Here is a 22,024-nt window from a genome sequence, read left to right as displayed (position 1 = left end):
TGAAATGCAGCAGCGGTGTGCAAAAATGTGTGGTGCCGTCCTTGGCAAGATGGCGGGCCAAAGCCCTGTCCGGTGGGGGTGGGCTGAGCAGAGGGCGGGAGAAGGAAAGGCGTGCACAGGACGAGGGAGGAGAAAGAGACCGCGTTGATGCACCCAAAACAGCAACAACAACACGAAAAGAAAGCAATGAGAGAAGCGAGAACATGCAACGATCACGTAGTGCGGCGCCTGGTCACGCAAAACGAAGGTGACAACATGGAGACTTGAACCGAAATAAGCTCTACGCGGCGCATGACGCATGACCCGTGCAGTAGTCTCGGGGGGCTTTGCAGGCGATGCGGTGTGTGGACGTACTCATGCCGCTGCTGTCTTTTTTTCACCATCTCCTGTCGCCGGCGGTAGCACACACTCTCTCTCCTTCATCAGCAGTGTCACAGCATGGCAGCGCGATGAGAGGCCACCGAAGAGCGAATAGGCATTCGTTAGGTCTAGCCCTCCACCGCCACCCTCCTTTTACACTTCCTCTTCCGTTTCCAGGAGCCGACCCTCGAGACGCCCCTCACGCACGCACACACCAAAGGGCGGTCTACAGAAGCGCTAGCAAGCAAAAGGCGCCTCCTGCTGTGCGCACGTCTGTGTGAGTTCGTGTCTGTGTGTGTGTGTGTGTGTGTGTGTGTGTGTGTGCGTATCGATGCGCCCACCAACGACCGCACAGATACAGCAGCACACGCATGTGGACAGAAAGGACATCGATTCGATAACAAGAGAACGGAGAAATCGACACACACACACACACACACATACGTCTGTCTGTCTGCGCGTGCGTACGTGCAGCGGTACGAACAAAAGCCGCGACAGTAAGGCGCAGCCACTGAGGCCCGCTCCGTTGCATCTCCACTGTCCATCTCCCCTACGGCAGGCCTGTGTTCGCACTCTTCTGGGAGCACCACCTCCCTCTTCTGCCTTTTCTACGTTTCTTACCCACCACCTTTACCCCTCCACCGTCAGCCAGCTTGAAGTGCTCGTGCTCTCACCACAATTTCCACCACGGCTTCGGCACCTTCTTGGAGGCTTGAGCAAAGTACAAAGGGTCGAGCACCGCGAAGACGTTGTTCCGCACAGACTCCACATTGCCGCTTGCCTCCACAGTCACCCACGCATCACGTGCAAAAGTGCTCCGCACCTCGCTGAGCTGCTGGCGATACTGGGACATGCGCTCCTGGATCCTCTCCGGCGTGTCTTCTAAGTGCTGCACTAGGGGCTCGCCGGTGTAGTCGTCCTTGCCTGCATTCAGGGGCGGGTCGTAAAAGGTGTGATAGATGCGTCCCGACTTGGGGTGGTACCAGCGACCGCCGAAGCGAGTCTGTAGCTCACTGTTCGAAATCTCCAACTCGACCACAATGTCGACTTTCACATTCTCCAAATCTTGCATCATCTTTGACTGCTTGCGGGTGCGCGGAAAACCGTCCAGCACGAAGCCATTGACGCAGTCCGGCCGCCTCGTGGCCTCGCTGACAACCTTCACTTCCAGTGAGTCGGGAATGCGCTCGTCGTTGTCGATCAGCTGCTTCAGCTGTGAGCTATACGCGCTGTTGCCGAGGCGCACCGCGTTTCGCACGGCCTCGCTCGTGGACACATAGCACAGGCCGTAGCGCTCCTTCACCACAGACGCCACGGTCGTCTTACCCCCTTGCGGGGGCCCTTCCATCACAATCTTCATCGCGTAAGTACGCAACCGGAACTCAGCTGACCTCCGACGCACTGTACACTGCCGTCAAAGTGAACACAACGAGCGCCGCTGAAGGAAAACAAGGAAGGCCGGGCACTTTGCACTCGAACAACAACAACAAAATAAGACCACCCCGCTTCTGTCGACTTTGCACGACCCCCTTCAGCGGCGCCTCCGCGAGCTCCAGAGAGGGGCGATGATGAACGACGGCACTCACGGCTAACCGCAAAACAACCCCTTTCGCGCTTGTGAGGCACCAGCCCTCAAATCAACGTTGCGCCAGATTCCGACACCAACGTCGAGCACCGGGAGGCGCAGCAATATCTTGGCTTTCACAGATGCAAGGCGAACCTTGCCTGGTGCCGAGGGTCGCGCAGTATTGTTTTTATGTCTCTCTCTCTCTCCTACGGAACGGCGGCACTAGCTACTTGCACGCTTCCCTCATCACCCCACAGTAGAGGGATCTTGCCGGGTGTCGAGCGGCGGTGTCGCGAAGCACATTGCAGAATGTGGGAAGGAGCACGTGAAAAGAGGGAGATGGAGAAAACAAACGGTACAAGTAAAGCTCAGATCACGAAGCACATTTTAGAATGGGCAGAGAGAGAGAGAGAGTGAGAGAGAGAGAGAGTGGTATCAGTGAGTCTTGCAACGTTGAGCGCCGCAGCTGAGAGCAAGGGTGACACCGGCGATCGATGCTGACTGTGCGTTCACCACAATGTAGTGTAGGATTCTCGTTGGTGAGTCGAGAAGTCACCAAAACCGGCGCCGCATTGTGTGGTGTTTCACACCAGGCAACTCTGTGCAGAGCCAAGAAAGCCAACGGATGCAATTCCCAGCCTTCTAGCACAGAGTACCTCCGGTGCATAGCTGATGGCACGCACTCAACTCAACCTCATGCGAGGCGAAAAGGTCGACACTCTTACACACGGACTTCTCTTGTCCTCTCCCTCCCTCCGTTTTCACTTCGCTCCAACAGGCGAGTGCTGCGTTCTTCGTTTTGGTTTCTGCACTTTAATCTTATTCGTTTTTTTTCTGTGGAAATATCACTACAGGGGGAGGAGGGGCAGCGGCGTCTCTTCTTCGACTTCACCATCTCTTCTTGGGCGTCACATGAGAAACGGGGAGGCGAGAGACCCGCCCGCGGTAGACACATGACATCACCGTTCAAACAAACACCACAAGGCGCACAGGCGTGCATCGGCTAGCAAATGAGCGCGAGCCCCGATCACCCCAGACAGCCCAAGCACACGAGCACATGCTCCAACACGCTGTGCATACAGCCACACACCATACGACGTACTACTGCGGACACTTTTTACGGCACACTCAAGGGCGAAGAGGGGGTGGAGGGGGGGGGGCAGGGGGTAAAAATGACGACGCACGTACACAAAATAAAAACGGCGAAAGAGAAAACAATGGGCATCGCCAACTTGCTGCTCCACGCAGATCGCATCGATGAGCGTACACAAAGATGTGTCAGAGGTGAGAGCCGAGGAGGCCTGGGGCGAAGAACAGAGAGCAAGAGAGAAGGCACGCCTCTGCCACTCGAAAAATCAACAACACAGATACCGAAATCAGGAGAAGGGTGGCGTCGTTGGACAAGCACCCACACACATACAAGCACCTCTCCTAGTAAAAACGATGCATGGGCGCAAGTATGAGCAGCTGCAACAACACGAAAACTGCTCAAAAGAGAAGTACAAAAAGGAAAACTATCAAGGTAAGCAGGGCTGCGTGCACATGCGTTTGGGTCCGCACTATAGACGCACCGATATTGTTGCACTATGTCTGTATGTGCTTCACTCTAACTTGCCAACTGACCGTCCGCCGCTTGACAGCTCATGTTCTCTTGCACACGTGCCTCTTGTTTCCACCTCTCCGTTCCACGTGTGACCGTCTGAGGCTCTTTACCACCGCGGGAGACTTCGAATGTACACGCTCTCCCTCTTCCCACAGAGAACAACAGCTACCGACGACACGTCACACATACACAAACACGCTGACGTGTGTTATGATGACGTGAACAAAGGCGGACAAAAAAAAAAACAGCCGGAAAGTAGAGCCAAAAAAAATTCCACCAAACAAAACGATGAAGAAAACGCTGTCCGTACGCCGTCGTTTCCTCGACCGTCCCCAACCCTTCTTCCCCCACCTCCGATTCCTAGCATACCCACATACGGCTAAACGAGCTGCTCCAACGAAACAGAGAATCGGGAGGCGGAAGAAGGGCACGGGGAGGGGGGGGGGCTGCCGCGGATGACGGCAACCATCAAGTAAGTCTTCCCATTCGCGAAACGCAACGCTTTTTCACTCATACTCTTCGTGGGTTATGTGAAGTGGCTCGCCACTACCATCACCTCGCGCACCGTCTGCACACCAACGATCTATGTGCGCTCACAAGCCTCTGTGGGGGCGTCTTTGTGGGTGCGTCTATGGTGCTTCTCCTCCAGTTGGTGCGCCACCCACTTCGTCATCTGAGAGGGATGAGAGACTCCACAGATTTCGAGAACGGCAGCAAAGGCCACAGGACGGGGAGGTGACCGATACACGGCACGCAGACACCGACAAGCAAGCACACACGCCCTCAGCTCCCCGCCTCAAGCGTATGATGTCACAAGGAAGAACGCATTAAAGTCGAAAACAAAGATATGTTTTTACCTCCGCAGAGCAGCACACTGCCAACATACAAAACCGGAAAGTAGCAAGGAAGGTAATGTCAGTAAGAAGCAACAAGACGCGCACAAAGGCGGTACTCGACTCCCCACTCGCAAGCTTCTTCTCTCCACCGCATCCATTCAGACCCGAAACTTGAGCTCACCAACACTCTACTTGCTCTGCCACAGGTCCCCATTGCGCAGTGCGAAGCAGCCGTAGACACACGCGTAGCAACAATGCTCTGAACTCCGTCATCTGCGAGCACAGCCTCCACTTCCAACTCTGCCTCCCCCCTCTCAACTCGCTTCGCAGATCGTCTCAGAACCGCTCCTCCCATCATGCCGGTCGCCACCCCTGGTGCATTCCTCGGCGTAGCCCCAGGCTTCCTGCCAGTGGGCGGTGTGAGGGCCGGGTGGGATACGCCTTCGAGTCACGCCGTCACTTTCTCCCGTATCCCTTTCTCGCCGGCGCTTGCCGATTTGATGCTGGCTCCACAAAAGTGCAAAACAAACTCGACAGCGACCGTACAAAGAGGCACGCACACCAAAAAGAAAGCGGAAGCAACGCAGCCCTCAATACCCGCCATCTGCCCAGCGCGCGCGTTGACGCAACACCACTGCCGCGGCGTTTGACTATGTACCACGCGCGCAGGCATACGCGTGAGCGAAGACGTGCAGCATCAGTGTATTTCATACAAGATAACCCGATCCACTAAAACTCCTAGAGTGCACCTGTGAACTACAGCGCAACCAAAAACCGCAGAAGAGAAATGACCACTCATCAATATCGACCCGTTCTGCGAAGCATCTGCGGGGGACGTGCGGGTCTACCCAAGATGAACAAACTACGAGGACACCTCCGCGCCTACTTTTCTGGTGCTACTTGAGGCCCGTTGCAATGCCAATGGGGTCCAACAAAGCGGCGATAATCTTTCGAACTTCGTCGATCGCTTGGTTGGCGTTGATCGTCGAATACACGCCCTCCTTGGTGAAGTAGTCGGCGAGAGGACGAGTCTCATTCTTATAGATATCCAGGCGCTTCTCGCACACCTCGCGGCGATCGTCGGGGCGTTGGTAGAGGTCCTCACCCGTTATGTCATCCTTGCCGGGCGTCTTCGGAGGGCGGAACACCTCGTGGTACGTGCGCCCGCTCGACTTGTGAATCCACCGCCCACTCGTCCGCTCCAGGATGACCTCGTCCGGAACGCTGAACTCGATTACCTTGTCTATCTTCTCCCCGGCGTCCTCCATCATTTGCGCCTGCTTCAGCGTGCGCGGGTAGCCGTCTAGGATGTAGCCGTAGCGGCACTCAGGGTTCTTAATGCTATCCTTCACAATCCCAAAAACAATGTCGTCACTGACAAGCTTGCCCGAATCCATGGCGTCCTTCGCCAGTTTTCCGTTTGCAGTCTTCCGCGCCACCGCGTCGCGCAGCATATCGCCCGTCGACAGATGGCACAGACCGTACCGGTCCTGTATGTACGGGCTCTGTGTACCTTTACCGCAGCCGGGGGCGCCCATGAGCACAATCTTCATGATTGAAAAAGGACGGGGTGGGGAGGATGGTAGGTTGAGAGCGCAGGAACGGAAATCCTTTCGCGGTCATTACGACGCGGACACACACACACACACACACACAGGAGGCGGCAGCGAGCACGTTTGGCAGCGTGAGATACCGCAGCGGACCAGCAGAGGTATGGAGATGGGGAGAGGGCAACGCCAGAGGGTCAGGGCAAAGCAGAGCAGGAGAAGAGGACACAGAGGGTGAGACGTGGCGAGAGAAAGATGATCAGCGCAGCATGTAAAGTGTGGGCTGCAATCGACGCAACAGCGCAGGCACTACGTCGAAGAACGCTTCCGTTGTCCTGCACTGCAGCGTGGCCGTCGATTTGCATAGCGCGCGCCTTCCTCGCTGGTGGTGCGACGCAAAAGAGCGGCGAAGCTGCTAAGAGTTGAACACCAGCCTCTCGACCAGCGAAAAGCAGTGCGAAGGTGAAGAGAGAAAGCATGCGGTGCACATGCGCGTGGTAGTGTTCCGTTAAACCTGCAGCAAACATGGCTGTCACAGTTCGCACACGCATGCGCGAGCAGCACAAGGGTCGAAGAGAGCAGCGAGGAAAAAGAAGATAAAAGCACAACATGCCATCCCCCACCCTCCCCACTTCTCGCCGATGCGTGTGTCTGTGAGCGCGGGGTGAGGAGAGGGAGAAGCGGAAGATTCGAAACGGGCAGCCGGGGCCGGAGGCCTTGGATCTACTCTAATACGAGACAAAAAAAAGGTGTGAGATGCGCAGTTGATTTAAGAGGTCAGCGCATGTGACACTGCGTCTTCTTTTTTATGCAAGCGCGATTCGTCCCTAGACATCTCATCTACCCTCGACTGCACTTCACGCGCTGCTACACGTAATGCAAGATACTTGTGCCGTAGCGGCGAACCAGCTCCTCCGTCGACAAGGGCGGAAAGAGCGCATTGCGAATCGCCACGAGACGCTCATACCTGGGATACCCAGCATGGTATTGAGGCCCCGACTTCGGGTTATCTGGGGCTTCCCATGGAATGATGCAGCACCGGTCGCAGCAGTCGTTTGCGTAGCAACGAATCTTGATGGATCCGAATGTCAAGTACAGCTGCGCGAAGGTTGCCTTGTGATTCCGATGCAGGCGGACGCAGTACTTGTTCTGCTTCTGGAAGACGTAGTATGCTCGAATCGAGTCCTCGTAGTGAGCGTTGATGCGCTCCGGAGTGATGGAGTTCGGCGCTGAGAGCGCGTTCCACGCGTCCGCCACCGGTGAGGCTCGCACGACAGCGCCTGGGCCGCCGTACTCCGGCGCTATGCACCAAAACACCTCCGCAAGAAGTCGCTTCATCTCGGCGTCCTCGACTCGAACCCGCACACTACGTGGCATTGGAGGTAGCGGAACGTCGAAGGTGTTGCTGGTGGCCTGCGCAGACGCCTTTGCGGCGGCAGAAGTGATCGTGCATTCGTCAAGAAGTAGTCGGAAGGATGAGCTTGTCGTCGACTCCTGCACGGCGCCGTCGTCGCGCGAGTGCGGCAGCGTTGAGGCATCTCGTACGATGCAGGCGAGCTCCATAACCCACGCACTCACCACGTCCCTCGCTGATGAGGTGGGAGAGGAGGGCCTGCTCAGCTCTGCCGCCGCCGCTCGCACCTGCCGGGGCACAAGCGGGGAGAGAAACTCTGCCAGCGCAGCTGACCTCAGCTCCGTAGCTCCCGGCAACACCGGCAAGAGAAAGCGAAAATGTTGCTCCAAGCGCTTGAGCAAATAGCGCTGCGCTTTGTGAGTCGCAACGTCTGCGGCAAGGAAGAGGTTCTGCAGCACGCTCGGCGCTGCTCTGCCCACTCCGTTGTCTGGGAGTGCAATGCCCAGCTGCTGGAGCTGCTCCTCCAGCAAGTCATCCCCAGCGCCGCTCACCAACGCACTTGACCGCGCAGCATCGAATGCCTTGACGTTGTACGGTAGACGAAAAGCGCGCCACCGCGTGTACACACCAAAGTCCACACACCGCAGCAGTAGGGAGGAGGCCTGTCGAGCTTCCTCCCTCTTCTCTCTCGTGGGGCTGCCCAGCAAGGACAATGTTGTCGCTGCCGCTTCGTCGTTTTGAAGTCGGGAACGAAGCCGAGTCACGAAGTGGTGCATTTCTCGCACTGACGCCAGCACCGCTCTGTCAGCTAAACGGAAGTGCACGTGAAAGCTGAGCTTCAGCTGCTCTAAGGAAGCCGGTGCTGAGGGCGTATCCGGGCGCCGCCCTATTTGAAGGCTGCTCGTCAGCACCAGGCACTCCGCCACAGTGGTTTTGAGCTCCGTCTCCACTTCCCGACGAAGAGCCGTGAGCATTGTGAGCAGCACCTTCTCCACTGCCTCGGCAGAGAAGGCGGTCACCGACGCCACCTCCTTGCCCTCGCCGTAGCTCTGCACGAGCAAAGCATCACTCGGGTCGTCCTGATCCGGGTCGTACGCGAAATCCAGATCAAAGTAAGGATCTACCGGACATGACTCATCCACCAGCGCGTACAAGTTGCGATCTTGGGTGTGGGGTATGGCGCTCACGAAATCGGCGACGGCGCTGCCATGCCGAATGCCCGCTGAGGTCTCCACCCCTGCTTCGCCGATGCCGACTACGTTGGTGCTCCATCGTGGAAGAACGTTGAAGAGTTTACTACCCGATCCACTTCTTCGGTCAAGTGCGATAGGAAGAAGGCCACGGTGGGCGCCGTAGCCACGCGCCGCCAGCGCCTCAACGCGTGTAGGGTAGAAGGACGAGTGAAGGCGAAGGGGGTTCGGCACACGCAGCCCTAGCAAGCTGTGTGGCGACGAGGGTGTCTTCTTCGGTAGCATTGCCGCTGAGCTTCCGCCACGCAGATGTTGGGAACAGCGCCAGTATCGATCCGCTGGCACACCAACAGCGGCCCACGCGTCACTCAGCACCTGAAAGACTGAGTCGTCGACCACGTTCATCAGAGAGTTGAGTTGATGGTCGCTGCTGCGCGGGTCGATGGCGCTTCCGCGTGGGCCGGAGAGTATGAACAGCGGATTGATCGAGTTGCCGAACCCGTTGTCGTCAAGACCGCTGTCATCACGACTTGCTCTGCGCACGCTAACGGTAGAGGGCGCAGTCGCAGGCGCGCTCGCCTCAACGCGAGCAGCCTTTTGCACAGACATGGCAGGCTTACCGAGGCACCGCCGCGAGAGGACGAGCGCACGCAGAGCCCAACAAAAAACGAGGACGACACAAAAATGCAGTGACCGTGACACACCCGTTACAGCTGACAGCACCGGGTCAGTAAGTGTAGCCGAATGAGCCGGATGGTACTGTCTGGGTGGTCGAGGTAACCTTTAGAGAGAATGAGCCATGCACTGAGGGGCGGCCAAGCGCGGACCACCACACGCAATCACAAGCAGCTGCCTCGGTCCAAGGAGACAGCTGGAAGGCGAGGAAAATGGAGGAGATCAGAAAGGAGAACGAGTACGCACGCGAGGGCTTCCGTTAGCAGCCTCTGTACATAGCGCATTCAGCGATAAGCACTCCGGGAGGCTTCGCTTGTTGGGACACTGGAGCGTCAGGCACATGTGCCGGTTCGCTTCACGCGCCCGTGCGTCCTGCGCTGCCCATTTCCACATGCTGTGATTTGTGTGTTCTTCGCGTGTGCTTCGTCGAAGTTTTGGAGAAATTCTGCTCTGATTCTCCGAGAAGACGGAACAGAAGAGAAGAGGCGCGAGTCAGCTAAAACGAAAAATGTCGAACGCAGCAGCGACACGCAACGAAAACACAAAAAAACGAGGCAGGAGCAGAACATCACCCATGAAAGATGGCACCCCAACAACTGACGACAACATTTTGCCAGGGGGTAGCAAATAAGCTGACTGGGGCGGTGCGTCGCCTGCGCACATCAGCGCGCTTCTCCAAGGTCCCCGTCCTGCCCAGCCGACACGGTCAGCCATCATCTGGAAACGCGATCAGGTTCCGCTCCGCTGACAAGCACGCAAGCCGCACCTTCAGCGCCGAAAAGCTCAGCTTGGCAAGCGCGGTTGCCTCGGCCTTGACCTCCATCATCACCTCACTCCTCTCGTCTAGCTCATTGCTGCAAATCGTCCCTTTCACCAAGTCAATGCGTGCGTCAATGTAGTTGCAGGAGATGAGGGCGGTCGCCGTCTCCGCGACTTCCTCGGATGACTCGAACCCTAAATCCACTGCCGCATCGGCCATGAGTGCGGTTCGCCGCACACGCAGGTAATGGAAGCAGACACTACGCCTCACATATTGTAGCAGCTTCTTCACGACGGAGTCTTGCACGTGCGGTTCACGATTCAAGTAGCGAGTTACTGCTTCTTTAGCGCACCTCCAGGCAACTCCCAGTTGCCCGCGCCAAAGGGCGTCGAGGAAGCTGGTGAGCTCGCTGCAGCCCTCGTACACTTCCCGCAACTCTACACACGTGCGCAACTTTGTGAGCGCCACATGAAGCGGAAGAGTACCAACGGCCGACAGTACGACAAGAGTGCTAAAGGACGAGGCAGGAGCAATTACGCGCGTGACCAACGGCGCGAACTCACCCAGATAGTGATCCGAGGCGCTGGCGCGGACGTGGCTGGAAGAATAGGGAAACAGAACCGGCATCACGGTGCACGTGCCCGAGTGTGTCTTGGGTCCGCCTGGATGAGCATCGGGCTGCCTAACGTGAGCAGTGGAATCTGGCAAGCAGAAGTGTATGCTAGGATACCGTGCGGCTCCCCAGAGGCAAGCGCCCGTTTCTGTCCCGTCCCCTAGAAGGGCCTTGGCACAGCTTTCGAACCTCCCCAATGAGCCGTCCACGTAGGCGGCGACAGTGTTGAAGAATGTGCTGTACGACAGTATCAAGCGCCAGTATGCCTGCACTTTGGACACCGAGGCCGCCGACGCATCGGGTGACGAGTACAGCTCCGCAGTGTCTCTCTCCTTCGCGCCAAGCCCGTCAAGCAGTGCCGCAGCTCGTCGCATATCGTCGTTTACCCGCACCTGCTGCAGCGCCTTCTCTACTGAGGCGACACCGCCGCGGCTGGCAAAGGTTAGAGTGAGGTGCAACCGCGACAGCTCTAGAGAGCCGAAGACGGCCGCCGGATCGTCCCTGAAGGAGACGCGGTTGACGTAGCTCGTCGCCTCGATGAAGAGGCGCGAGACGCCTTCCCAGTCGCCCGTGGCGGCCGCCTGACGCATTACGTCGAGGTAGGGCCCCACCAACGTGAGCGCCTCCCTCAGACAAACAAATCGGTACCCATCGCTCCCGCCCTGCGTAGCCTGTGAGCACGACGCGGACGCGGTGAAGCTCCACGGGTCATCGTCGCTGAGGTGCCACCACTGCACCAATGTCGCTGTCCCCACACGCCCACTGTCATGTGCACCAGCGGTGCATATGACGGCGGGCACCCCGGTGCTTCGCGCATCCGTCACGAGCATATCCTGCCTGCTAGCCACAGCCTCGGAGAGCACGCGAGCCCGCTGCGTAACACGTCGCTTCACCACTGCCGTGGCCTCACCACCGCACTTCTTCAACCGCTCTTCGTTCCCCTTCTTGCGACACCACTGCTCGAGCGCTTCCACTTCGCTGGTGTTGCAACTCTGAAGTGACAGGTACTGGAGCAATAGTGAAAGCGCTGCTTGGGTCTCGGCGTCGTCGGGGCTAGCCAAGACGCTAGCGCTAAGGCGCGCGTACCTCTGCAGGCACGGCATCACAGCGGCGCGGGCCGTCATGGCGTCAGCAATGAGCCGCTCTCGCTCAAATCACTGAGAGAGACGCCGCCAGGTTGCACGGTGCTTGTTGCCGATCACGGCGGCCAAGGGAATCACTTAGCAGACGTTCACAGAAGCTGGGTGGCTGTGTGGCAACGGTGTCGCGGGAGTGCGTGATGTCGTGCTCTCTCCCACTTCAAGTACGAAATCAGGTTCTGTAAGCGGTGCACTGTCGCCCAGCACAACGCTCACAAACTTGAAAGCAGGAAGAGCCAGCGTTGCTGCTAGCGCTAACGAGAGTGCCGCCTCTGATTGTTCTCACGCGCGCACTCACAAACGAAGGAGCGGGCGTGAGACAGGAAGCAAGAGGAGGAGAGCGAGGAAGCCATGAGCGCATGAGGAGAGTCTGCAGGGAGGTGAAAAGGTCTCTTCCGCTCTTACACACGACGTCTGCGACATCATCGAGAAGGTCACTTGTTCTCCCTTCTACTGGAGAGCAACACAACAGCCAACGTTGGAGTGGAAAGGGAAATACGGGAGAGGGACGATCGTCCCTCTTGTCAAGCGGCTGTGTGTGGGCACGCACACACACACATACACACAACTGCATACATGTCTGTAAGCCCTTTCTGCAGATTATGAGGCGCAAAAGCCCCCTTCGCCACTGTGTTCGCGTGTACTCGATGTGGGAAGAGAGCCTGTCTCTCGGAGAGCGTACCCAACACGCTCTGCTGCGAAGGAGTCTAGTAGCAGCGCAAAGGGCTGCAGCTGTGTGAAACGGCCGTCACATCCGCCGACAGGCCGCCACCCTCAATGCACCAGTTTGGTAAGACGGATACCCTTCCTTTCCGTTACTGGCAATGCTGAGCACAGCTGCTCCGTCTCAGCTTCCCTTACCAACACAAAACCAGCAACAAAATAGCGAAAGGATGAGCTACGACACCTGAGCAGAACCAGAACGGAGTGAGCTGTGAGCGTTGGCAAACGATGCTGCGTGAGAATCTCAACACGAAGACGTCCCACACACCTCCCTCCCATTTCCCTCGTGACTTGCTCTCCGCCCAGGTTGTGCCTTGTCCTTCTCACGTGCCACACTGCATGCATACCTACCTCGGCGTATGGCATGCATCCATGTGTGCAGGCCTACGTGTCAGGATGTGCTCGAGTATATCGATGCGTGATCCGGTGATCAAGCTTACGACAAACTCGTGGGAGGAGGAGGGGGGGGGTATCAAACCAAATCGGGCAGAAAAAGAGGCAGCGTCCGATGTGCCATCGCACAAGAGTTACGCTTAATGAGGGTAGGGAGACCCTGAAGGCCCGAGGTTTTCAAGTGCCTACACACACCTACGGTTGTGAACAGGACGCCAAACAGTACGTGGTAATGACGAAGGGGAACCCTTCGCCGTGATAGGAGGCACTGATATTCCCGGTAGCGACGGTCATGGCCGTCGCGCTGGCGGGTGGGCGCACTGTGTTTGTGAACCTATCAAATACACAGTGATGCGCCACGCCAAGTTCGCTGGCTCTCTGCTGTCCAAAGGACCCCTCCTTCACGGGTGAAACGCGCTTGTTGGCGCAGCTCCTCCATCACCGCGGTGTCGTGTGCCGCGATGACAACCTGTGGCTGCGCAGCATGCGCCTTAGTGGAAGGGGTGGTGGCATGTCGAAGGGTAAGATGTCACCGCGAAAAGAAAAGGGGTAAAAAAAGCAAGACCGCCTGCCAGGCGACAGGCGCTGCTCGTCTGCCCCTCACATAGCGGTCGTTGGATGAAGAGGGGGGGGGTGAAGTAGAGTGACTCCACCCCCTTTCTCAGAGCTTCAACAAAATGGGAAATAACGATACTGTGATGAGGCTGAGTATTGGGGCCAGCGTGACGGAAATGGAGTGCACGCAGGCACACGCGCGCAAGCAAACAAGACCAACAAAGAACAGTGCGCTTTCCACATGGTCTGTCGACCTCAGCGGCGGTGCGTGACCTGGCTTTGTTGCCACCTCGTCACACCCGCACCGGATAGTAATGACGCCAAGGTACGAGATCGTTGAAGGCCCAGTCGAGAAACACAATCAAACAAAGGCCCACCGTGGCTGGCGTCGATATGCACATTAAGCCTTCGTCGTTCATCCGACTGTCGGTATGAAACGCGGCCAGGCACGTAGTAGCTGAGGCAGAGGGCTGCAGCGAGCCCGTCAGTATCAAAGGAGCTGCCATAATGCCAACCGCAAAGCCGCACGCCGGTTGCTGACTTAGCGGCTTCGGCAACGAGTTGGTACTGTGAGGCCCCGCCTCACCAAGAAAAGCACTGACGGTGTGTGAGAGAAAGTGAGTGCGCGCGGCTGCGCACCGGGCAAGGAGGTACGTCAACAGGCAGTAGGAGGCGCCAAAGGATGGAACGTACGAATCCAGACCTACTTCGCACGGCCGCCGACCAGAAGTCTCAATGACAGCGAGCACCATGAGCGTGACATCTGTGAAAGCAGAGGCTACAATGCAGTTCCGTGTCGTCGAAAACCACGTTCGATCTGGATGGCCAGCACACTTCAACAGGCGCAGATACATGAGCAAAAAGCTATCGTGCCTTCACTGCACCTCTTCGACGGATTCTACAAGGATATCTATCACAGTATCCTCCGCTGCGGCCCCCTCCACACGATCCCCGTTGCCCGCCACGGGGTATAGTCCCTGCACCTTGTTCACCGTGTCGGCGTTGTAATCGCCCCTCTCTGCACTTGGGGGGCCGTGCGAGCCAAAGCCCACTTATGAGCTCGTCATTCCCGCACTTGTGCCGATTGAGTGCAGCAACAACAACAGCACTCTTGTTTTTACGAAGATCGTGAAAAGAGGCGAACAAAGATAAGGCCAAAGGTACCCCTCTGCGCTCTGTGTATCATTGCGCATGCTCTGTGCACTCTACGAGTCTTGCTGGAGCAATGGGAAGCGGAGTACGTGCGAGTTTGCCGCAAACAAGACAAGAACGATGGAGGGGAGAAGCGAGCTGTACAAACGCGAGTAAAGGAAGGCAGCGCGGGGAGAGCAATACTCGATGCAGGAATGCCAGAAAAAGAGTGAGCACTGTCAACTGAAAGATCGGCTTTACCCTCGAAATGACAGCAGAGAGTCAGCGAGGAGAGGCATGCGAAGTTATCTGGCAGTGGCATAGAAAAACGGAAGAGGTGCACCTACGCACGCTCTTATCCCCCATCACAGATGTGTGTTTCGCTGCCGCTGCTCTCGCACATTGCCCTAAGATACGTACAGGGTACCCGAAGGCATTCGGCACGCATCCCTGACGCGAGCCCCGGACGCTTCCGGGAGAGTTATGCCTCTTAATCGGGTTTTCTCCTTTGTTCCGCTTCGAGCACATTCCATATTCGTGAAATCACTCGGCAATGCGTGACACTCCTATACGCGTCTGTATCGCTGCTGCTTAAACGAAGCCTACCCTTCGTTTGTTTTTCAATCCTTTCGCATGCTTCTTCTCGATCCTTTCCAGGTGCTGGGCGCCTCGCTGCGCCACGCTCACGGTACGTGTGAGTGTACCCCCAAGTGACTATAATAGCAAAGAAGGAAAGCAAAAATGTAATTTATGTACGCAGAATGGGAGGGAGAACGGTCGGAAGTGGGTAGGAGGAGGGAGCGGAACGTCCGAGGGGCGGTGTGTGTGGGGGGGGGAAGGGGGGGGCGGCGGCGAGAGGCAACTCCAGAAACGACATAAGCAAAGTAAAATCTGCATACAAAAGTAGCTGCGCCAGAGAGGTAAAAACAGGCCGACCAAAGCAAACAACGAAAAGAAAGCAAAGGGAAAATAAACGTGAGAACAGCATTCGCATCGCGTGCGTGCCTCCGTGCTGAGTGTCCACGCATTCTCTCAGATTCCAGCGATCTATCTTTCATCCGTTTTCTTGCCTCTCCTCTTGTGCTTCCGCGCACTTTACGACTTCCGCTAGCACCCCGAGCACTTATCCTTTCCCTTGCCAACACCCCACTCTTTGAGCACCAGTAGCGAAGTCTCGATCAGCGTGGAGTCTCCCTTTCGGCATCCACAACAGAGGCGTCAGAGATGGTGCTGCAGTAAAGCTTACGCCGTGTGCTTCAAGTGAGCCAGAGGAGGGTAGGGGGAGAGGTACCACCGGCACAGAAATAGACAGGAACAAAGTCAAGCAGAGCCAAAGAAATGCGTAAGGCACTGTCTGTAAGGTGACACAGGCTCCCACATCCTCTAGCTGTCCGGGCCACAGTGCACACGCACGGGAGAGGGGGAGAGCAAAGGGAGAAGGAGAAAAAGAGGTGCTCAGACAGTAGAGGTACGGGATGCAAATCGGCAGCTCACGGGGCCGCCTTGACAGCCGCTGGCTATCCCTCTCTCCTCTCTTCCTCGTGTTGTATCCACAGCGTTGGTTGGTGTATACCGCAGAGCGCGACTACGTGATTTCTGGGCGCTGATAGGCACGCGTCCAGTGTATAACACCCTGCCTCTCTCGCTGTCGTCGACAGGGCCCTGTGAAACAGACTGCAATGTCTGCCCTCATCACAGCTTATTCGAGGGAAGCCATTGGTAGCCTTTCTGGTGCTTGAAGCCGTTGTTGGTGATGAATTCATCCGCTTCCTTGGGCCCGCGCGTGCCGGCCTGGTACGGAATCGGTTTGATCTCTCCACAGTCGATCTGGTGCAGGAGCGGCGTGAAGATGCGCCATGCCACATCGAGCTCGTCCTTACGCACAAAGTTTGTCGAGTTGCCGAGCAGTGCGTCGTTGATGAGGCTCTCGTAGGCGTCTGGAAGGCGTACATCGTACCGGGTGTGGTATGTGAGGTCCAGCTCTGTCTGGTGCGTCTGCCGCAAGTCCCCACTAAGGCCAGGAACCTTTGTGGTGATCTTGACATACATGGCCTCGGACGGCTGGGCACGGATGACGAGCTCGTTGCGCTGTGTCGCCTCGCCGTAGGGGTGGACCTCATCCTTGAACTGAATGCGAATCGCCACGTACTTCTGCTCCACAGCCTTGCCGGCCTTGAGAATAAAAGGGACGCCGGCCCAGCGGTCGTTGTTGATGTTGAGCCGCATCACGGCAAATGTGGGGCAAGTGCTGCCCTCGGGTACGGTCACGTCTTCTTGGTAACCAGGGATGGAACCATCGGCGGAGGCAGTGTACTGGCCCAGAACACAATTCTCCTTCGTTATTGGCTCAATGCACTTCAGCACCGACACCTTCTCGTCGCGGATGCACTCAGCGTCCAGCGACCGAGGCTTCTCCATGGCCAGCAGGGCAAGAATCTGGGTGAGATGGTTTTGCATGACGTCGCGAATAATGCCGATGCCGTCGAAGTAGCCGCCACGGCCCTCAGTGCCGATGGTCTCCTTGAACGTGATCTGCACGCACGCGATGTTGTTCGAGTTCCACACAGCGCTGAAGATACGGTTGGCGAAGCGTGTCGTGATGATGTTCTGCACCATCTCCTTCCCGAGGTAGTGGTCAATGCGGTACAGCTGCGACTCGTCGAAGAACGGCTCCAGCGCTCGGGACAGCTCGGCGGAGCTCTTGGTATCGCGGCCAAAGGGCTTCTCGATGATCACCCGCGCCCATCCCCCCACTTCCTGCGGCATCGCACCCTTGTGAATGCTCTCGCAGACACTTGCGAATACCGATGGCGGAAGAGCCAGGTAGAAGAGACGGTTTCCACCCTTCTCAGGGCCCTTAAAGGCATTCTCCTTCTCGCGAATCACCGCGTCAAGACGCTTGAAGTCGTCCACCTTGTCGTACGATCCACAGAAGTAGCTGATATGTTTCAAGAAGTCCTCGGCGTGGCACGCGCGCTCCGGCACGTTCGAAAAATACGTCATGAGCGTCTCACGCTTCCACCTCTCGGCATCGTCCACCTTAGTGCGAGCATAGCCGATAACGTTGACCTCCGGGGGGAGGAGCCCGCCGCAGTACAGATCGAAGAGGGCAGGAAATGTCTTCTTCTTGGCCAGATCCCCGCTGGCACCGAACACGATGATAGTCAACGCACGGCTCTTCTGTTCATCCGTGACCTTACAGTTGATGCGATCGCACGATTCGGCGCCCCTGTCCTTCTGCAGACTAAGCGCCGACTGGGAGATGAACTGGAAAACGTCATCCGGCTTCCGCTCCAGCACTTCCGCACGGAGCACGTCCAGAATGCCGTCGACATCGGCCACGTAGGCATCCTGATCAGCATGAGACTGCTCTTCCGACATGGTGCTTACTTGATTTGGATAACGCCGATCAATATATGGCAGCCGGAGGCAACACGGAACGAGATTCGAACGGCTTTACAGAGGGGAAGGGATGGAATAAGATCGCCAAATTCTATTGCTCGAACAGTCCTCCGCTCTTTTCGAGCTCGTTTTTGGCGTTTGTCGCGTTGCTCTACGTCGCTGAGCTGTCGGTGGACGATGTGCAGAGTGTGACGAGAAAAAAGCGGGAGAATGAGGGGGTCAGGTATGAGCGGATAGCAGGGCAACACTGCGGGTGCCGCGTGCTGAAACCGTTTCGCGAACTGCACGGCCGTTTTCTTTCCTTGGAGAAGGCAGCTAGACACACGATCCATAGAGTCGGAAAGAGCAACAAGAGGAGCATCAAGGCCTGTACCTTCTCACCCGCCCCATTGTGCGCTTGTGGTTGTGCGAAGTAGTGTTCGTGCATAGGGCCTGATTGGGCAACCCGTGAGGAAGCAGTACGGCACGAAAAAGTAGTTTTGCGCTCGCACATGCATGTGCATCTTTTCGATTTGCCACTGATTTTCTCAGAGCACCCCCACAATCATCAAAGCAAAGGGTGGAGAACGGCATTTGACAAGAAATAATAAGTGCTAACGATGTCATTGAAGTAAAGGTCTTTTACAAGTTCCTCCTACTCTCTCCGCAAACGCCCCTACAGAGGTGCGCATGTGGGTGTGCTTTTGTCTCCTATTCCTCGCTCTTCTCGCTTTCCAGGGCTGCACATGTGCAACAACGGTATTCACACCAGGGGTGAGGTGGTCACATGCAGCACCTGAGAATCCATTTACGCTCGTGGCGCTGTGCCTTAGCGCACAAAGGGAGAAGAGAGAGCGCACCTCTGCGCGATGCGCATCTTTCACTACACGTCGAGAGGGGGGGGGCAGATGAGAACTCGATCAGGAGTGGCGTACACGCCGAGGCACTCAGAGAACAAAGGAGCATCGGAAGGAACAAAGTGAAAACAAGGGAAGTGCATAAGTCGAAATATCGAAGATGAAAAAAAAAAAAGCGGACGCAGAAGAGACGAAAGAGGGAGAGGGTAGCGTAGCATATGCTTTGCTTGTTTTTTTTTGCCGTTTGGTCGGCATGTCACATGGAGAGAGAAGCCCAGGCAGTACAAGGAAAACCCACACAAGAGCGGTCGAAAGAGCAGACGTAGCATAGCGAGCGCAATGCCAAAACTCGAGGGAGGCAGGAACGAAAAAGTCGAAGAAAGAAATCAGAGCAGGGAGTGAGGGAGACGGGGGGGGGCGTTGCTGTCAGCTCTCCAACAACGAAGAAGTCATAATCGCAATTTCCAGGGCTGGAACGACAAGCAATGCAGTCCTATACACGACAAGAGAAAGATAACACTCTCATGCTGGCCTTCAAGTTTCAGCCACGCACCTTCACAACGGCGCACCACGAAATGTATTAGCAGGCTTTTCACTTTTTCCCGTGCTCTGCTTCGTACAGAACACGGCAAGTGACAAAAATTCAGGCGCTATGCTCACCTGACCCACTGCACAGCTTTCGTGCTGCAGGTGTGAGATAGGCTGTGTTGCAGCAATTACGAACATAAAAAAGCGAAAGAAAAGTGTGCTTCGTGCATATAAGAGCGTTCTTTTATCTTTGTCGTTGTTCGTGCCCATCCGGCCATGCAACACGAGCTCAACTCCAGTCTGCTTGCGCTGACACGGCCCTATTGTGTGGTGCGACGCAGCTGTAGACACGCGGTACAGCAGTGCACCGACTCCGTCATCTGAGCACGGCCTCCACCCCGAGCTCTGCTACCCCACACTCGCTTCGCAGGCGGCTCCGACGCAACGCCATCCAGGAGCTGACCGCCGGCATCAGCAGCGGTGAATTGCTCCGACTCACCCATGTCGTAGGCTCCTGACCCTGTCACCGCCTCCACTGGCCGTGCATTCGGCGGAACAGGAGCTGCCTAGCTTCCCTACACACAGATTGGGAGGCACCTGGGCGTAGGTGCCACGCGCTGAGGTCTCCATCACCAGAGCAGGACAGTGAGTGGAAAAAGGAGAAAAAAGAACGTGTCCGAGGAGATACTAACGGTGTCTTTTCCTCCCTTACCGCATCCGCACGCCAAAGAGAGACAGAGAAGCATACGCCTCATCTGTGCCTCTCAGCGCACTGCCTACAGTTCGCCTTCACCCCTACCGCTGCCACGTGCTACGCGCCTAGAGGCACATCGATGGTGTCAGCCACCTTTCCACTATCGGCGCTGAGCATTCACTCAGGTACATGCACAGAGACGCGCAAGAGGAAACACGTGTGGACGACCTCTACAGTCCCAGAGTCACACGAGGAAGAGGACGGAAAACAGGAGAGAGTGCCAAATGTCGCTGGCTTCGGCCATCACATTGCGAGTATAATGCAACGACGGAGAGGCCCCAGCAGCTGCACAACGTGCCTCCGTCAAAAGCGTGCTTCTCCTGTCGAAGGCGTGGGAGAAGAGGATGACAACCAAAGCGCGCTTCATTCCTTTTTTAGCTCTCCGAAGCGGGTGCTTTGTGAAGGTTCCTGGTGCCGAGCTCGGTCAGCTTTTTGAACGCATTCGCAAAGTCTTTGTTGAAGCGGTCGTTGTCCTTTGCGTACAGCTCCACGTACTTGCGGTAGCTGGGATCGAGGAGGAGGCAAACGTCACTGGGAAGCATCATCAGCTTTGTCGTCGCGCGGTCCATCAGCTGCATCTGCTCGACCTTGGGATTCAAGACCCAATCTTCATCGAGCAGCTGCGTAAAGAAAGAGTTGTCAAAACCGTTCTTGTCGTGTGTCCACGGCCCATGGTAGCCGGAGAATTCGATGTGGCACTCACCGCATGTGTGCGCACCGATGAGCGCCACTGTCTCCTGGTCATTGAACCCGAGACGCCTGAACACCTCGCGCACGTGACTTTGCGTCTTTGAGCCGTCCGGCAGGCGCCCGTCAGGTCCACACACAGAGCCGTCCTTGGCATCCACACGACCCCAGCAGAACGGAATCGTGGGACCACCCATGTACTCGATGGCCACGTAGGCGGCGAGCACCCACAAATCAGCGTAAGATATTTGAGGGTACTTCTTCTTCAACGTCTCCAGCGCTTTGCGAGGGATATCGAGACCTTTGTTACCCGCATACAGGCATTCCGGTTTGAAGCGCATCGACGCTGAGTTCGGAGAGCCGTCCTTCTTGAAGCAGTCGTACGAGGCGGCCTCGTGCCATGCGAGGCGAATCAGCGAAGGTCCGAGTTCCAGCTTTTCAGAGATCATGTCCTCAATGTCGGCGCGGAGAGCCCTGATGTCGAACGGCGGCTCCTCCACGCGTGCACTGGCGCAGGAAACAAACATGGCACCACTCACGAAGGTGCCGACAGCGATGCCGGTAAAGAGGCCTTTCGCTCGCCGCGAGGTGCCGGACATGCGTGGCACGTAACTAGGCAGCACGCGCTGCCCAAGGCGGACACAAGCACAGCGAAACATGATTGGTTTGCAGGAGTGTTCCTCGCAGAGCTCTTCTTTGTGTGCTGTCGTCGTTCGCTCTCTTTTTCTCTTGTAGCTAAGCGCAGGGCAAACACGTTCCAGTAGAGCAGCAGTCGACCTACATGGCGTGAGCGGTGGGAAAGAGAACAGGAGAAGGATGTGATGAAGCTGGCAAGAACGTCGTGTGCATCCGTACATTGGACGCAGCGAGCGAAGACCCAGACGCAGGTGCCGAGCAAGCAGCACTTCAGTGGGATTGTTTTCGGCTTGAGAGCCAACTGTAAAGAGAGACCTTGGCTTGAGGCGCTGGTCAGTAGAGAGCGTCCGTAACACGCATTGGTGGCTGGCACACCGAAGTTCCACGGCTGCACGTCCTTTCGTCGAGAGGGCCTAGCCTAGTGCGATTCGACAGCGCAACAATGCAGTACGTAGAGAGAACGACGCAGTAGAGTGCACTCGCATACGAGTCACCCTCGAATGACCGGACGAAAGAGGGCTTCTTTCTCTTGTGGGCCTTTTCCGGTTGCATATCGGCGCTACGCAGCCATTACCTAAAAGGGAGGAGAGAGAGAGAGACGACACAAACATGAGCAGTGTACAGCGAAGCTTGCCGATACGAGTGCACGACTGACGTGAAGAGGAAAGAAGACAAAGATGCGTCCCAACTTTTCCCGCCGCGCGTCACACAACGTTCAGCTACCACAGATTGGCA

The 22,024-nt window shown here is 56.7% G+C and overlaps 7 protein-coding genes across 7 annotated transcripts; all 7 read right to left on the bottom strand.

Moving 5' to 3' along the window:
* Nucleotides 1-1,030: 1,030 nt before the first annotated feature.
* Nucleotides 1,031-1,720, bottom strand: LMJF_34_0120 (adenylate kinase 2; the record flags this gene model as incomplete). The annotated part of the gene is made up of 1 exon (XM_001686050.1): nt 1,031-1,720. The coding sequence occupies one exon, from the start codon at nt 1,718-1,720 to the stop codon at nt 1,031-1,033; it is 690 nt and encodes a 229-aa protein (XP_001686102.1).
* A 3,542-nt stretch (nt 1,721-5,262) lies between these two features.
* Nucleotides 5,263-5,919, bottom strand: LMJF_34_0110 (putative adenylate kinase; the record flags this gene model as incomplete). The annotated part of the gene is made up of 1 exon (XM_001686049.1): nt 5,263-5,919. One exon carries the CDS (start codon nt 5,917-5,919, stop codon nt 5,263-5,265), a length of 657 nt encoding a protein of 218 aa, XP_001686101.1.
* Nucleotides 5,920-6,780: 861 nt separating this feature from the next.
* Nucleotides 6,781-8,862, bottom strand: LMJF_34_0100 (conserved hypothetical protein; the record flags this gene model as incomplete). Its single annotated transcript, XM_001686048.1, has 1 exon — nt 6,781-8,862. One exon carries the CDS (start codon nt 8,860-8,862, stop codon nt 6,781-6,783), a length of 2,082 nt encoding a protein of 693 aa, XP_001686100.1.
* A 976-nt stretch (nt 8,863-9,838) lies between these two features.
* Nucleotides 9,839-11,629, bottom strand: LMJF_34_0090 (conserved hypothetical protein; the record flags this gene model as incomplete). The annotated part of the gene is made up of 1 exon (XM_001686047.1): nt 9,839-11,629. One exon carries the CDS (start codon nt 11,627-11,629, stop codon nt 9,839-9,841), a length of 1,791 nt encoding a protein of 596 aa, XP_001686099.1.
* Nucleotides 11,630-13,608: 1,979 nt separating this feature from the next.
* On the bottom strand, nt 13,609-14,169 carry LMJF_34_0085 (conserved hypothetical protein; the record flags this gene model as incomplete). The annotated part of the gene is made up of 1 exon (XM_001686046.1): nt 13,609-14,169. The coding sequence occupies one exon, from the start codon at nt 14,167-14,169 to the stop codon at nt 13,609-13,611; it is 561 nt and encodes a 186-aa protein (XP_001686098.1).
* Nucleotides 14,170-16,138: 1,969 nt separating this feature from the next.
* On the bottom strand, nt 16,139-17,827 carry G6PD (putative glucose-6-phosphate 1-dehydrogenase; the record flags this gene model as incomplete). The annotated part of the gene is made up of 1 exon (XM_001686045.1): nt 16,139-17,827. One exon carries the CDS (start codon nt 17,825-17,827, stop codon nt 16,139-16,141), a length of 1,689 nt encoding a protein of 562 aa, XP_001686097.1.
* Nucleotides 17,828-20,340: 2,513 nt separating this feature from the next.
* Nucleotides 20,341-21,252, bottom strand: APX (ascorbate peroxidase; the record flags this gene model as incomplete). The annotated part of the gene is made up of 1 exon (XM_001686044.1): nt 20,341-21,252. One exon carries the CDS (start codon nt 21,250-21,252, stop codon nt 20,341-20,343), a length of 912 nt encoding a protein of 303 aa, XP_001686096.1.
* Between the last annotated feature and the right edge of the window lie 772 nt (nt 21,253-22,024).

The sequence above is a fragment of the Leishmania major genome, chromosome 34, assembly GCF_000002725.2.
Source record: "Leishmania major strain Friedlin complete genome, chromosome 34".
Lineage (NCBI taxonomy): Eukaryota > Euglenozoa > Kinetoplastea > Trypanosomatida > Trypanosomatidae > Leishmania > Leishmania major.
The sequence above is the reverse complement of the archived record's forward strand: the minus strand, read 5'-3'. Positions and strand labels throughout refer to the sequence as shown.